Source organism: Sceloporus undulatus, chromosome 11 (assembly GCF_019175285.1).
Source record: "Sceloporus undulatus isolate JIND9_A2432 ecotype Alabama chromosome 11, SceUnd_v1.1, whole genome shotgun sequence".
NCBI classification, from domain to species: Eukaryota; Metazoa; Chordata; class Lepidosauria; order Squamata; family Phrynosomatidae; genus Sceloporus; species Sceloporus undulatus.
Window position 1 is genome coordinate 3521604 of NC_056532.1, and position 15888 is coordinate 3537491.

The 15888-nt window shown below is 46.4% G+C and overlaps 1 protein-coding gene across 4 annotated transcripts in view; it reads right to left on the reverse strand.

The window, feature by feature from the left end:
• Positions 1 to 2154: 2154 nt before the first annotated feature.
• SRRM3 (serine/arginine repetitive matrix 3) overlaps positions 2155 to 15888 on the reverse strand; it is an 89473-nt gene continuing 75739 nt past the window's right edge. For 3 of the 4 annotated variants that reach the window (XM_042442326.1, XM_042442327.1, XM_042442325.1), the window contains 5 exons: positions 9004 to 9350; positions 8524 to 8742; positions 8052 to 8189; positions 6966 to 7076; positions 2155 to 4961 (listed from right to left, as the gene is read on the reverse strand). In XM_042442326.1, the coding sequence (XP_042298260.1) occupies positions 4772 to 4961; positions 6966 to 7076; positions 8052 to 8189; positions 8524 to 8742; positions 9004 to 9350 (1005 nt within the window). In that variant the 3' untranslated portion in view covers positions 2155 to 4771. The remainder of the gene's footprint in view (positions 4962 to 6965; positions 7077 to 8051; positions 8190 to 8523; positions 8743 to 9003; positions 9351 to 15888) is intronic. The other variant, XM_042442328.1, reaches the window with a different exon arrangement.

The window sequence follows — 15888 nt, forward strand, 5'->3', positions numbered from 1 at the left end:
GCTGCCAACTTTTACACGTTCGGTTGCTGATGGCATTAATATATTCTGGGGAGCAGCTGTTGACAGGCGTGCAAAGGACGCGGTGATTTATAAACCCGGCGTCCCTTGGGCCCTGGGACCAGCTTCGGTGGCCGAAAACAGAGGCGCCGGGGCTGTCTCCGGCTCCAGAACAAAAGCCAAGCCAGCGAAGGGAAATCTGTGGGGAGTCCTTTCCCATCCCTCATATGCCAATTTTGTCAGGTTCATAGTTATCCAGTGTTTGAGAAAAGGTTGACTTGTATTCTGGGTCATCTTCCTTTAGCTCAAGGCAGGTGATACAGAAAGATGGGCTTTGGAGTCCTTATCAACACCACCGACACTAAAATTTGCAGGTGGCACCAAGTTAGGAGGAGTAGCCAATACGCCAGAGGACAGGATCAAGATTCAAAATGGACCTGAGTAGATTAGAAAGCTGGGCCAAAACTAACACCGTGAATTTCAACACGGAGAAATGTAAGGTACTGCACTTAGGGAGAAACAAGTGCAATGCACAGATATAGGATGGGGGACCCCTGGCTTAAGGAGACTACATGCGAAAGGGATCTAGGAGTGCTAGTAGACCACAAGTTGAACATGAGCCAAGAGTGCGATGCGGCAGCTAAAAAGGCCAATGCGATTTTGGGCTGCATCAATAGAAGTATAGTGTCTAGATCAAGGGAAGTCATAGTGCCACTCTATTCTGCTCTGGTCAGGCCCCACCTGGACTAATATTGGGTCCAGTTCTGGGCACCACAATTCAAAAAGGATGTGGAGAAACTGGAGCATGTGTTATGGGAACAGTACACATATTGGTGAATAAACAACCGAGCCTCAAAAGTTATTGGGCTGTCATCATTATGGCAAAACCTGTCAAGACATTAGAGGATGTGTCTTTGTGCTGTCAAGTCATGTTTCCAAAATCCCTGCTGCTGCAATGGAAGTTTATGAAGGAACTATTGCAGTAGTTCTATTGCAGTAGATCATCATCATCATCATCATCATCATCATCATCATCTTAACTACAGCAGTGCTCCCAGGCCCAAAGCAGACCCAAAACGCAGAGCAACTGCTGGCAGAGGCAAGAAATAACATCTCTTGCGTCTCAATTACTGGAGAGCGCTCTAGGTCTCAGTTGGCCTGCGGCTTATGCCTATCTCCCAGCTGCAGCAATAATAGCGCATGATGCGCAGGCTAAAAAGCACTCTACACTCCCTCTTCCACCACCGCCGCCATGGGGATTGCAATCCTGAAACACATGGGAGTCCCTGGGCATGAAGCTGAGCCATACAGAGGAGTTGCTTCCAAGAGGCTTGGGAAAAGCTCATATCACCAGCTCCTCCTGCTGGGCAGATATTCGCACAACAGCCGGGGGACCATTTGTGGTTGTTGTCAATTGTGTGCCTTTGGGTTGTTTCCTCTCCGAGTCACACTCTCTCAGCCTCAGGGGAACAAATGCTATGGACGAATCTGTCCAAGAGAATTGCAGGATAGGGTCGCCACAAGTCGGAAACAACTCCAAGGCACGCAATTTCCAGTGTTTGTTTCCACTAGTCCTTTCCAAACTTTAGTGCTTTGGACTTCAACTCCCAAAATCCACAGCCAGTTTGGCCGATGGTCAAGCACTCTGGGAGTTGAAGTCCAAAACATCTGGAGGAGCAAACATTTTGCTTTCCAACTTCTCTCACCTCCTGAGTGGCTTTGGCATCCTTGGTCCAGTCTCATCTGCAGGCCTCTCTTTCCATCTGCTCGCCATGAAGCACCTATCTTTCTTGAAACCATGTCGATACTGTACTCTCCTTTTCCTACTGACCTCAAGATGCTACAACAACAACAATAATAATAATTAGTAATAATAATAATGCTGAATTGGTGCCTTGACCATGCACAAACTACTGTTTGTACCTCTCCAACAAGACTATGTTTGATCCCTTTTTCTCTGCTAGGTGTTGTGTTGTTCCTTCCCAAAAATGCATCACCAAAGGTCCCATCAGAAGCTATCGCAATAGGGACTCTAGCCTATGTATACCAGGTTTGTCCATTACGGTTGAACAATGATGTCTTCTTTGACATCGGGCACATGGGCGCCACCAAGGAGAGACCGCACTTCACCCACAATTCCATTACAATATATATATATATATATATCTTGTATATTTTATTATAATTGAATCAGTTCACTGGATCTACAACTCACAGTCCAAAGAAACAAAAGAACCGAGAGAGAAAGAGAGCGAGAAAGAGAGAGAGAGAACGTTTTTCTACAGGGCTATTTGTTCCAATTTCGCTACCGCTTGCGGAGACTACGAAAGAACGCTAGGAAGACTGAAAGTATTGTTTTTCCCTGATGCGTCGTCTTTCTCCTTTTGTTGCGCCGTGTGTATTTCTGTACCACTTTGTAAGGTTTCCTTGGAGGCGGATGCCCTGATCCATCCATGACCGGTTGTTTTCGTTTGCTGAACGGGGTCCGAAGAATCGAACTGCGCAAAGGCAATTGTTGCGCATGCACATTAATGCGAGGAAGTCCTTTCAGCCATTTTGACTGCCCTCAAACATTTACAAGAACAGGGTAACAGTGCAAACTACTGGATGTCGAGGACAACATTTGTTCCAGATTATAGACATCTGTAACATGTAGTTTTTTTGAGCACTGGACTATATGACTCGGGAGACTCTGTCTTGCTGATCCCAAGTTAAAACATGACCCAGCAGTGTAATGCTGCAGCAGACAAGGCAAATAACACCTGAACCTGCATTAACAGGGCCATATTTTTTTTCAAGACAAGGGAAGTAACAGTCCCACTATAATTCTGCAATGAGGACACAGTCTGGTGTTGTGGTTTGAATGCTAGGTTACAACTTTTGAGACTTCACTTCCCAGTTGTAAGTATCAAGTCCCTGGTCACATATATGGGCTAAATTATGTTGTCTTCAGCAATATATAGATAGATAGATAGCTGAAGACAACATAATTTAGCCTGTGTGTGCGTGTGTGTGTATATTTGTCATCATACACCAAGCAATGGGCTATTTTGAACCAGTCTCTCACAGAGTACAGTTGGCCCTCCGTGTCCATGGGTTCTTTATCCACGGATTCAACTGTGCGCGGCTTGAAAATAAACACACACATATATATGTATGTATGTATTCCAAAAAGCAAACCTTGACTTTGCCATTTTAGATAAGGGACATCGTTTCACTACACCATTGTATTTAATGGGACCTGAGTGTCCATGGATTTTGGTATCCAAACTCCGGCGGATACGAAGGGCCAAATGCAATTTGCACTTAGGTCTGGCAAGTTTGTCTTCTTCTCTCTCTCATACAGTTTCAATCTCAAATCCTTTTCTCTTTCATTCCTTGTCCGGCAGCGTCCTGGAGTTGCTCAATGGCACGCAAGTCTTTAGGAGCCTGAATTGTGTGGATTGGCCTTGTCTTAATCCGAATCATCTTGAAGATAGTCCATCTTCTCTGGGCCAGGACAAACCTTTGGCCTGCATCTCACCTCCGATTGTCTAGTTTGAATGGTTCTCCAAAGTCTCATCCACAGAGCAATGTAGAGATCTCCTTCTCATCGCTGCCTAATGGATCCTCTTAGCTAGAGCTTCGACCAGAAACTATTTTGCCAGAAGTAACATCCGCCAGAGAACTGAGTCTTGGCAAGAAATGTTTGCAGGTGCTCTAGCAACGGAGCAGAAAGATAGTATATTTTCCTTTCTCTCTCTTCTCCCCTTCCTTTTGTTTCCCTCCATTCTCTATGTCCGTCTCGTAACCATATTCTTCTCCCGACAAACACCGCCGTGGCCCTTCCCCGTACTTTCCTTTTCCAACCTTTCCCTTCTCCCCACCCCTGGGATAAACTATTAAGTGCAAATCTCTCCGGTCTTTCGGTCCTAGAATCCGAAAGGAACTGAGCACGACAAAACCAAGTAACTACATAAAATACATAAATACAGTCGATAACGTCCTTCCGAGCTGGAAGTAGAACCATCTTGTGAGCTGTCCGTTCGCGGGGGGGGACGGAAAAAGAAGAAAAATGTAAAGGATCATAAATAAATAAATAAATAAATAAATAAGCAAATAAATAAAGGACCACTGCCCCCTCTTTCCCTCGGCATCCTTTTTTCCTAACTCAGCAGAGTCGAGTTTTGTCCATTTGTTCGGTGTGCCGTTTCGGAAGGCTAGGCGTTCGATGTCCGACCATTCCCTACCTTTTCATTTGTAGGAATTGTTATTGTTTTCTCGCTGGAAAAACAAAGAAAGAAGAAAACGGAGAGGGAAGAATGGAAGGAGGGAACTCTACCAGGTCCTATTGAAGCAACCTGGTCCTTGCTGCGAGGAAAAAAAACCAAACGGGTCTTTCAGATCCAAATGAAACGTCTTTCAGTCCTTCAGATCCAAACGAAACGCCTGCTTCTGATGTGAGTTTCCCATGATGTGCCGTGGCGTCTTTTCGAAACAGGTGACTCCACAGTTTCTCCTCCCCTGCAAGTCCTACCTGTAGACTTCCCAGATCCCAAAGGTAACAGGTCGACCAGCTACCCAGCCCTCGCTGATGGGATGTATCCGGTATCTCCAGAGAGATGAGGATCCGGCTCTGGAGTCAACGGTCAAGGAACGGAAACCAGTTGAGGAACTGAGCTGGGCATGCCTGAGCGCTGGTCGGCAGCAGGGTTGGTAGGACGCAGAGACAAAGAGAGAGATAGAGTTCGGGCTGGAGAAAGGACGAGCCAACTCACGACCGAGCGGCTGTCTGTCAAAATCCGGCGCTCTCAGAGCTGCTCCGGCTGTTGTAACTCGGGCTGCGGCTTGGGGTTCGAGTCCGGCTCCGGCTGCTGCTATAGCTGTCGTAGCTCCGGCTCCGGCTCCGGCTGTAGGAGTAGCTGGTAAGCGAGCTGGAAGAGGACGGGCTGGGTCGGTAGTAAGGGATCGGGCGCTTGCGGGCACTGTGGGCAAAAAGAGAAATCCCGTTACTGGACGGCAACGGTAGGGCAGGCAGAACCGAGTCAGATTACGGAGGGTCGGGGGGCATTGCCACTTCAGCACTGAGAGTGGGGAGACGTTGGGGGGAAAGGTGATTTTGCCCTGCTGATGGGTAGAGCAAAGGGGAAGCCCAGTTTGTGGACAACAGTGACGACGTTTGCCCCTGTGGGGTGAAGAACCTTTAGCTCTCCAGATATTTTGGACGACAATTCCCACAATGCGCCACCATTTGGATCACAACGCCCACTATCCCTAAAGTTAGGACAGGGGTCTGATCTTGGAAGCTAAGCAGGTTCAGTCCTGGTTAGTCCTTGGATGGGAGACTCCCACCCAATCCCAGGTGCAATACGCTATATTTCAGAGGAAGGACCTGGCAAAAACACCTCCAATGGTTTCTTCCTCGCCTAAGGAAACCCTATCAAATTAATGGGGTCGCCGTAAGTCGACAGGTGACTTGAAGGCGCACAAATACATACTGACACAAAGGAGTGGAAATGAGGGGACTGACTCCAAATAAAAATTCCTCTCTCCATGAATTTTGTGTTCAGTCCCAAATTTCTAACATTGCAACCGTCAATCAGTTGAGCATTTAGAACACTGATTCCCAAACTTTGATCCTCCTGATGTTTTGGACTTCAGTTCCCAGAACTCCTGCCTGTTGGCCCAGTTGGCTGGGGCTTCTGGGAGTTGAAATCCAAAACAGCTGAAGGACCAAAGCCTGGGATCCACTAAACAGAGTTTAGGCGTCCAAAGAAAAGGAACAGGTAATGTTCCAAAGGGAATGTGGACATTGCAAACAGAAGAGTTTGGGGTGTGAATGGCTTTCAGCATCTGCAGACATTTCAGTGTCCTAAAAATTTGGACACTGAAGGGAATTCTACAACGTGTGCATTTACCTCGCTGTGTAGTTGCACTACTAGTTAAGTGTTAGTGGTAGGTTTTGTGTTCACTTCTTGTATTTCCGGATAAGAAATCTCCCACTGTCCTGCCAATGGGGCTGACGCGCTTGAAACTGGAGGACTCCATTTCTGAGTCTTAGTTCAACTTGAGCAATGGAATTTGTGGTTCAGAAACACGCTGCCGCTTGCTCTACACACCAACAGGAGCACATGTGGCAAATACAAATCCTTGCCATAACAGGACCGCACCGTATGGATTTGGATGGGACACAGTTTCCATACATGGACTATTTGGCTGCCCCCATTTTGCTCAACCCAAATGTATCTCCAAGTGGCCGACAAACCCCTCCCGAATCCCAATCCCCCAAACTGGACCCCATTTTGCTCAGTGCCAGAGTTGCTAACCCTCCGTTGGTTAGTCCCAGGTTAGCCAGCTAGAACAACAGAGTGCGAAAGAGTTAGCAAAGACCGCCGGTGTTTTTGTTGTGGCTGGAAGACAACAAGAGTTAGTGCTGCTGGAAAAGAGATGGTTAGGTGTTAGTAGTGAGGCAGATTTTACAGCACTGTTCCTGAACATGATACCCTCCTGATGTGCTGGACTATAACTCCCTTTATACTTTAAGGGGAATGTGCATCCCCGTTTCTAGGATGCTCACTCATGCTCAAGATGGTTGGGCCAATTTTTGTATAAGACAATGGCAATGGGGACTTCTGAGTTATCGATCTATTTCGTGGGGTATGATCTTAGGTCTAATCTACACTGCAGAAATAATGCAGTACTGACACCACTTTAAACTGTCATGGCTCAATGCTATGGAATTGCTCCCTATCAGAGAGCTCTGATGCCACTACAAATCCCAGAATCTGAATCTGCATTTCCCGATACTAAAAACAGACCCTGACCCAGTGTTCCCAGACCTTAAACAGGGCTTCCCCACAGATCCACCGAATAATCCACATGCTCCCTTGACCTCAAGTGTATTCGCTGGTGGGTTTTTTGTTAGTGCGACCGACAGAGCAAGAAAGAGACAAACAGCCGAGACAAAGCTTAGCTCTATAAGGCCTCACAGAGTGGCGGGTTCAACAGCGGGGTCCCGACGGAAGGCAAGGTTACCATCGTAACCCCACCTTGTGTCTATGGGCTTCCTTTTGGACGTTTCTCCAGGACGCACCTTGAGACTGGATGGAAAAGGAGAGATTTTTGCATCATTAATGGTGGGAAGAGGAAGAGGAGGAAGAGGCGGAGGGGAATAGCGCACTTGAATGGCACAAGAGACGTGAAACGCTTGGTGGCACCACAAAGGCTGGTCAAGGAATGAACTGAAGGGCGAGTGTGGATTCATTGCTCCCGTGACAGTGATCTGCAAACTCTGGTCTTCCAGCTGTTTGGGACTGCAGCTCCCAGAATCCCAGACTCTTGGCCAAAACGGGAGCTGAGGTCCAAAACATCTGGAGGACCAGAGTTTGCAGATCACTGAGCTATCTTTACAAGGTACTCTCTGAGAAATTTGACCAACAGTGTGAACTTATTCAGGAGACAAAGTGTCTGCTGTTCTGTGAGGGATGTAATGTGAGAGCCTTTGCAACATCCTTGGTCTGGAGACATTGGAAAGATACTCTGCATGTGTGCAGGAGAACTCCCTCCTCTAGGCAATATTCCAGGAAAAAGACTTAAACTGGGGTGGGTGAAGAGGGGAAAGGAAGATGTGGAAAATGGAGGGAGGGTGGGAATATGCAGGTCCAGACCTCACAGAATTTACTTTTCAGGACCAAAAAGGAGTGTTGCGGTGCTTTTAAGATCTAAGAAACCTCCCTCGTGCAGCCTCCTAGTCCAGAAAGTGTGACTTCTTGTGTAAGACTATTTATGCCAGTGTAAAGTAGTAACTATAGAGAGACAGTGTGGTGTGATGCTTCCAATGATTTCAGGGACTGTGGAAGGCCAGAATTAAAATCTGTGCTCGTCTTTGGAAACCTCCTGGGTGAACTCGGGCAAGTCACACACTCTCAGCCTCAAAGGAAGGCAATGTCAAACCTCCTCTGAAAAAGTATTTGACGGGAAAACCCTAGGCTAGAGTTACTACAGGTCAGAGTCAACTTGAAAGCACAACAGTCTAAAGTGCTTTACATGAATAAACAAACCCGAAAGACATTCACCTGGTAATTCTTCTGGGCTCCATGAAGCTGGGAGAGTCGCGCCGTCGTTTCCGGATTGGGGAGTAGCTCCGAGAACGACGCCGGGCGCGACTCGGCTCCGTATCGCTGTGCCGCGTCCGTGGTTCTGTGTCTTTCTCTCTAGATGAGGGGGGCAAGGCAACAAACCAATGCAAAAATGAGCAGCGTTCAAGCATTTAGTCTGTTATTTCAAAGTACAGAGTCAGCATGGCGTTGTAGTGGTCTGAGCATTGGACTATGGCTCTGGAGAACAGGGTTTGAATCCCCACACAGCCATGAAACCCACTAGGTAACCTTGGGCAAGTCGCACTCTCTCAGCCACAGAGGATAGCAATGTGACCTCTCTGGTTGAGTTTAGTCATCTAGTGTCCAGTCTTTCATACAAAGACAGTCTGTATGGTTCAGCGTGGATCCCTATAGCATCAGAATGCAGTATTACAAGTCTCTCTCTCACCTGCTGCTGGTTATTTTTTTCTGCGACCCCGACCGTGTTCTGCTGCGTGCGGATCTCTTCTCTCGGGATCGGGACCGCGACTTCGACGGGGAGCGGCTGGAACTCCAGGAGCTGCTCCTTGAGAGGCTCTTCCTCCGCTCTGAGTTGTGCCGGGAGTGTTTGGGGGCTTGGGTTGGAGAACTGCTGTGGGGTCTCCCCCGCTGGTGCCTCTCTTTTGCTCTGAAAGGAGAAGCAAATCAATAATTCAGAGCTGGGTAAGGTAAACAGACTTTTCTGGAGGAGGTACTACAAGCCCCAGAATCCCTCTGCCTGCCACCATTTTCCTATTACGGTCGGCCCTCCTGATCCACGGAATTTTTTATCCACCGATTCAAGCATCCACGGCTTGTCGTCCTGTAAAGGAAGCTTTCCGAGATCTGCCCCAAACCAGGAGGGATACGACCACCAGATCACCCCAAGACCCATTGACTGGTCACTTACGTTTTCGGATGTACCCCGTGGTTCTTCTCCATCCCGGCCGGTGCGTGGTATGGATGCGAACATGCGGACCCCTCGGAGTCGCTGCTGTACCCCGTGTGGCTGACCGAACGGGGTGACTCCTTGGAGGCTGACACTTTGCCCCTGCTCCGTCCTTTGTGCTTGTAAGTCGAGATGGACCGGGCGCGACGTCGACGGAAGCGCTTCTCTCCTCCGGAGCACCGTCCAGGCGAGGCGGACCGCCGTGGGGTCTTTGGCCCATGCTTACTCCCCCGGCTCTCTTTGGAGTGGGGCGAAGGGGCGTCCGGCTTGACATGCACCCTGCCCGAGGGTGAGACCGAATTCGTCCTCTGGCAGAATGAAAGAAAGGGGTAGGACAAGAAGGAAGGATGGGGGAGAAAACAAAAAGAGAGAAAGAAAGACAGAAGGAGAAGAAAGGTGTTTAACAGGGGAACCCTTCCCAACCGCCGAGGAAAGCTGCAAATCACAACAGCATTGCACAATGATCGAAATAAGGCAGGCTAACACAGAAAAACTACTCTGCACCTCTCTCTCGACCTCTCGTCCTTAAACAACGCAGATCTCATGCAAATCTCCGGCATGCAAAAACGGAAAAGAAAATGAAATAAGAATAAGAATAACAAAACGAAACGAAACCAACAAAAGAACCAAAACGGAAAGGGAGGGAGAGTTTGAACATGGGCCAGGAATAATAATAACCATAATAATAACAGCAATATTTATTTTTAAAAGAACAAATCCTTGCAAAAATGAACATATATGGTGGTGGGTGGTTTGTTCGCTTGTTTTTCGGTTTCCCAAATCGATAAATCTCTAAGGATATTTTTTGAAAGTGAGTGGGAAAGAAAGGGGAAGAGAGGGAAAAGGAGGGCATGGTTTGTGCAAAGAGAGGGGTATAAAGGGATGGAAGAAAGGAGTAGAAATAGGGGTTTGTGGTCAACATGTTTTTAGTGACTTATATGCAGCTAAGTGCAACATTATGCAAACGTAAGTCACTTTTTGGACTGGGCACGAGGGTTATTCACTTGCACTTGTGCACCATCCAAAAACTTTCCAGCTCCTGGCCACTGTCAAAGTCTAGGAGGAGATGCTGCTGTCACATATTGGTAGGAAAGGAAAGAAAAGGAGGGTCAAAAATTTTCATGGCCGGAATTCATAGTTTCATGTAGGTTTTTTTGGGCTATGGGGCCATGTTCTAGAAGAGTTTATGCCTGATGTTTTGCCTGCATCTGTGGCTGGCATCTTCAGAGAATGTACCCCACTCTCTTCCATGCCAGCATTCTCTGAAGATGCCAGCCACAGATGCCGGCGAAACGTCAGGAACAAACTCTTCTAGAAGGTAGCCACATGGCCCAAAAAACCCACAAAAGCACTATCGAAAAGGAGGGTGTTTGGGCTGACCCTGAAGATCTGACTGCTCTGGGCTGCAAGGGGAAGGAAAATGCAAGGACACTCCATTTAAGAGTGCAATGGTCCATCCACATTTTGCTGGGTTTAGGGGCACAGGACCCCTATGGAAGTTGAAAAAACACAATTTAAAAAGCCACTTTTTACTGAGAGAACACATCCCTAGAAATTTCTAGGTCCCTCCACTGCAACTCTGTGGTCAACGTTGGCCCGAGGTTGACCACAGAATTGCTTTATAGGACCTACAAAGGCCTAGACAAGTGTTTCTTTCTAGTAATCTCTAGATTCATCAACACAACTATAGTCAATTTCCAGGAGAGTTGCACTGCTGGACCTAGATATTCCTAGATTGATCAAATCCACAAAAATCAAAGCCGCAAATGTGGAGGGCCAACTGTACAACCTTGTTTCCTTCCCCATCTCCAGAATGAACCGAGACCAGCAGCTTCTTCTCTGGTCTGAATCGTCTTCCTTTGCTTTCTTTCTCTCAACAGTATGCAATGGCAGCGGGGACCCATCCTAGAGATTGACACCTGTCAGTCAGCATATGTGTGTGTGTATTGGGTCTAAGAACTATGCATGCAGAACTATGTACCAAGGTAGGATCTTGGACCGTTTCTATGTGTGTGTTTGTGTGTATGTGACTGGGATGGTGATATAAGCAGCCTATCCATGGAAAAGATGGAATTGTGAGGAGTGGGAAAGGTGATATAAATGATGGGAAGGAGGGTCAAAAAGGATGCAAGGGTCAGGAAGAAGGGAAATGGGAAAGAAAACGACAAAATAAAAGGAAACTCCACAAATGTCATCAGTACTGGGGCAAGAAATGAAAAGAACGAAAACAGGTTCTGAACTTGTCCTGGGTCTTGACCTTTGTGCAGAGCCTCCACCAGTGATCTAGTCTCTTTTTAATATATAGATATAGATATAGATACAGATATAAAAAAGTTCATTGTATAATTGCTTTTGGTTAAACTTCCACTTATTTTTTTGTTTTTAAAATTCCCTCCTAGTTAATATCCACTTACCAAGAAAGTGGCATTTCCTCCTTTAGTAGGTAAGGTATGAAGAGAAGGGAAAAGTTGGGCAATATAAGTGAATCGTTAGATTGACAAAAATGCAAGAGAGAGAGAAAGAGAGAGAGAGAGAGAGAGAGAAAGAGAGAGAGAGAGAAAGAAAGAGAGAACGAGAAAAAAGAGAAATAAAAAAACGTCGCCTAGGGCCTTGCAATAAACAACCGGAGGAAAGTGGGGAGGAAAGGATTGCACTTGGAGTCCAAGCAGATTAATAAATGGGTCTCTCTGTCTTGGGATGCAGGGACATGGAGGGATTTAATGGGGATATCTTAAGATATGCATCTTCTGAAAGCTGCAACAGATTGATAGATCCGCATCACCTCTGTCCTTTGGTGCCTGATTCTCAAATGATACAAATGTGTTTCCATTCGGGGCTGGACCAGAGATGTGGATTTGGGGGTGCAGGGCCAAAAGGAGGGTATTCTCGTTTTATTTTGTTCTCCTGTCCCCAAAAGTGTTGGTTAAAATGTCAGTTTTAGAACTCAGGCGTCCAAAGGAAAGAGGGGAGGCAGAGCGATCAAGGCGTATTCTCCGCCCTGACATTGCGCAGATAAAAACCTGGATAGTCATCAGAAACATCAGAAAAGGAGCGCCAAAGTTACCAATCGTGAAGAACGCACACATTAGGGGTTTGCTTTTGCCGCTGGGAAGGGCAAGATGCTGCCCATCCTCTCCTCTCTGTCGGCTGAGTTAACTGAATGCAAAGCATTTTTTGCATTTCAAGTTCAGTTTGCAGCAATTGGCGTAGGCTGGGGACAAAGGGGGGAGATGGGGCAAAAACCAGGACGTTTTAACTACCATTTTCTAATCTGTCTTCTCCCCTTTTCCAGAAGATTCAAACCCACTCCCTTCCATCCTAAAAATTCTAATCTGTCTCCACTTATCTGGAAGATCCAAACCCACTTTTATCTCTAATCTGTCTCTGATCTGTTTAGAAGATTCAAACCCGTTTCCATCTACTGTATAAAAATTCCAATCCGGCTCCTTCCATTCCAAAAGATCCCATCTTGTTTTTGATCCTAAATGTCTGAAAGGAGCATCTTTAATTTTGCACATATGTGGTTTCCTTCCTTCCTTTTTGGCCGGACTAAGTCTCTTAATTCCATGGGCAAAAAGAACAGAAATGATTCTAATTGTACCATTTTAATTGTTGTGTTTTATATATGTTAGCCGCCTTGGGTCCCACCTTGGGAGAAAGGTCGGATAAAAAGCTTTATCTGATAAACTCAACCAAAGGTTACCAATGCAAATATCCAGTTCTATCACCTAAGATAGCATTGCTTTATTGATCCCGTAATAGGGGTATATGGAATTAAAATATGAAAATCTAAATTTCCTAACCGACCTAAATCTAATGCAGGGGGGAAAGATGGAAAGAGGGGGATTAAAAGATGCCACTACAAAAAGCACTTATTGGGTACAACACAACTGAAAATGAGAAACGCCTATACCCCAGAGCAATGAAAAGTTACCGCAGGGGAACTGCAGCTCCCACAATCCCCATCCAGCTGTAGTTGGAGTTGTAGTCCCCAAAGCAGCTTTCCCAACCAACCGACCCATCTCTTCTCCTCCAGCATATTACACTTCAGAGTCCATAGTAGTAATTCATATTTCAGAAAACGTTACCCATATCTTCTATCCAACCAGACTATGGGAAAGGTATATGGACGGCTTCGGAAAGCGAAATCTGCCCTCCTGCAGTTTAAACCCATTGAATCTGACTCGACCCTCTAAAGTATCAGAGACTAAGTCTTTGCCATTGAACGCACAAGGGATTTGAAGGACAAAATCCAATACCGATCCAGTTTTTCTCTTCCAGGAGCTGGATAAATCCAAAGTGTATCTGCGTTACATTTTGATTTTACTTTGACTGCTATGGCTTTGTCCTATGGAATCCAATTTAGGGAGATGCTTTGAATTCTCCACTAGAGAGCTCTGGTTTTAATGTATATACGGTGTACACAAGTTGGGACCCAAGGGGTCTTACAACATATATATATATATATATATATATATATATATTTCCCAGCATTGTCAATGTTTCCCCCTGCTAGTCTTGGTTTGCGTTGCCTAGATTCACTGAACCTGCCCAGCAATGCCTAAAGAGATTTGGAAGAGTTTGTGGCTATCAGTAGATGAATTTTATGCATGCTTTAACACTTGCCTTAGTGGCCATGCGTCACCCCTGAGTCGCATGCACACTAGTGTATGTGCGCTAGAGATCTTTCTTCCCATTCAGCTAGAGCATTAATGTCTAGAGATGGAGGAAGGGGACTGGTACCCTGAAAATGGCAACATTGGTGCATAATATTTTGGGTGCTGAAAACGATATAACCCCCAAAAAAACAAATGGGGAGAGCGCTCAACATGGGACAGGTGCCCCCCCTGAAACTTGGCGCAAAGAGCACTCGCGCATTGTAAAAATAGTATCATTTTGTCCAACAAATGGCTTTGGCAAACCAACCAAGTGCATTTGTGTGTCACAAAGAGGACCCATGGCGGCCTTTGTGTCAGGGTGCAGAGGATCCATTCGGGGGTTCCTTTAAAGGCGCGCACCAAGATACTGAACCTGTCGGAGGGGTAAGGTAAAGACCTTTGACCAGATCTTTTAAAATCTGGGTTAAAACCTAAAGCAAATCCTCTGCAACCCTGGCATTGACGCCATCAGTCCTTATTGGAAGCAAAGAGATGGAACCAGAGATGTAGGCTGGACTACAACGCCAGTCGCATCTTGCAGAGAGAGGTTTATATGCACCTTGCGTTTGTCACGTTTCTATCATTCCCATGCTATCCATCCATCCCAAAGTACCTGCAGAAGGCTTGATTCTCAAGAGGAATGAGTTACAAAGGGACACGGGATCCGAACATGCGCAACGGGAGCCTTGGTAAGGTTGGCCCCGGGGTGCGCTCTCCAAACTCAACTCACATTCCCCATTTTCCAAACATGCCCTCCCCAAGACTCAACCTGAAGCAAGTTAGCAAATCTGTCTACAGATACATATACCTACCAGAGAGACACCCTACGAAGGCTTCAGCATGAATAAGAAAACAAAAGGAAATCAGTATATTTTGGTCTAAATGGTTATCATTCCCACCACCAAACGCTATCTAGCAGAGGTTCCCCGCCACCCGGACTCCAGGTTGCAGTCTTGACGCTACTACTCCCCACAACTTTGGTGTTGGTGAAAACGGTTTGATTCATACCAGAATGGTCTGACGGAGATTAGACCCAAGGGCTCTGGAAATCGGAACCGATGGGCTATGTCCATGCTTGCTTATTGGGTCTATAGTTATCAAATGGACATGGCCAAGGCCTTTAACAAGAGGATGGTGCCGTACCATCCAAGGTTTCAACTGGGAGCAAGCAACATCAGAGTATGGTGAAGGTGGCAAAAGATGCTAGGAGAGGCTGTAGCCGTTTGCTTTTGCATGAGTCGGCCCCTTACTTTCCTATCCCTGCGCTGAGTTGAGCGCAAACTCCTTTTACGCTTTCAGCTCCATTTGCAGCAATGGAAGGAAAACGGAGGATAAAAGGGGGAAAGTGGGAGAAGGAAAGAGAAACCGGGACGTTTTAAAAGCAGCTGAAAAAGTGGGATGACAGACATTTGGAGGGTCTGTGAGGCATGGAGATCCCATACTCCCTGTCTCCTCTGGAATTAATCTGAATGATGGATATCTGCTGGGGTTCTTCATTAATATATCTCTCCACTATTACTTTCCCAATTTTGTTAGCAGTAGACTTGGTGTCAAATGACTCCAAGCTAGATGTGCATCATGGATGAGGATGTGGAAAATTACTATTTGGGGACTACCACTTGAATCTTTCCATCATCCATTGGGGATTATGGGACTTTTAGCCCCACGTTCCCAAGCTTTTGCACTGGGCTCACGGCACCAGGTTGTCTCCAAGATTTACGTTGAAAGCTGTGCCTCTCCGGTTAAGACTCAGGCCCTTTTTTTATCACTAGGAACATAAATCTTTGTCAATTTCACCTTTCCCAGGCAACAATGAATGAATACCTTGGCTAATTTTCTTCCCACGGAGGTTATTTGCACAAAGTGCGCATGCATCCTTGCCCAGAAAAATTAGAAGATTTGGATGAAGACGTTGTTGGCCTCATTTCACTGTATGGACATGTTTCCAAGTGACGTCGTTTTGTTGTTGCGTGCCTTCAAGTCGTTTGCGGCTTATGGCAACCCTAAGGTGAAGACCCTATATCATCGGGTTTTCTAGGGCTGAGAGCGTGTGACTCAACCACACACCGAGCAGAGAACCAAATCCCAATCTCCAGAGTCTGAGCCTGCATCCGCACTGCAGGAATAATCCAGTTTGGCACCACTTTAATCACCCTGGTTCAATGCTTATGGGATTCTAGGGATTGTA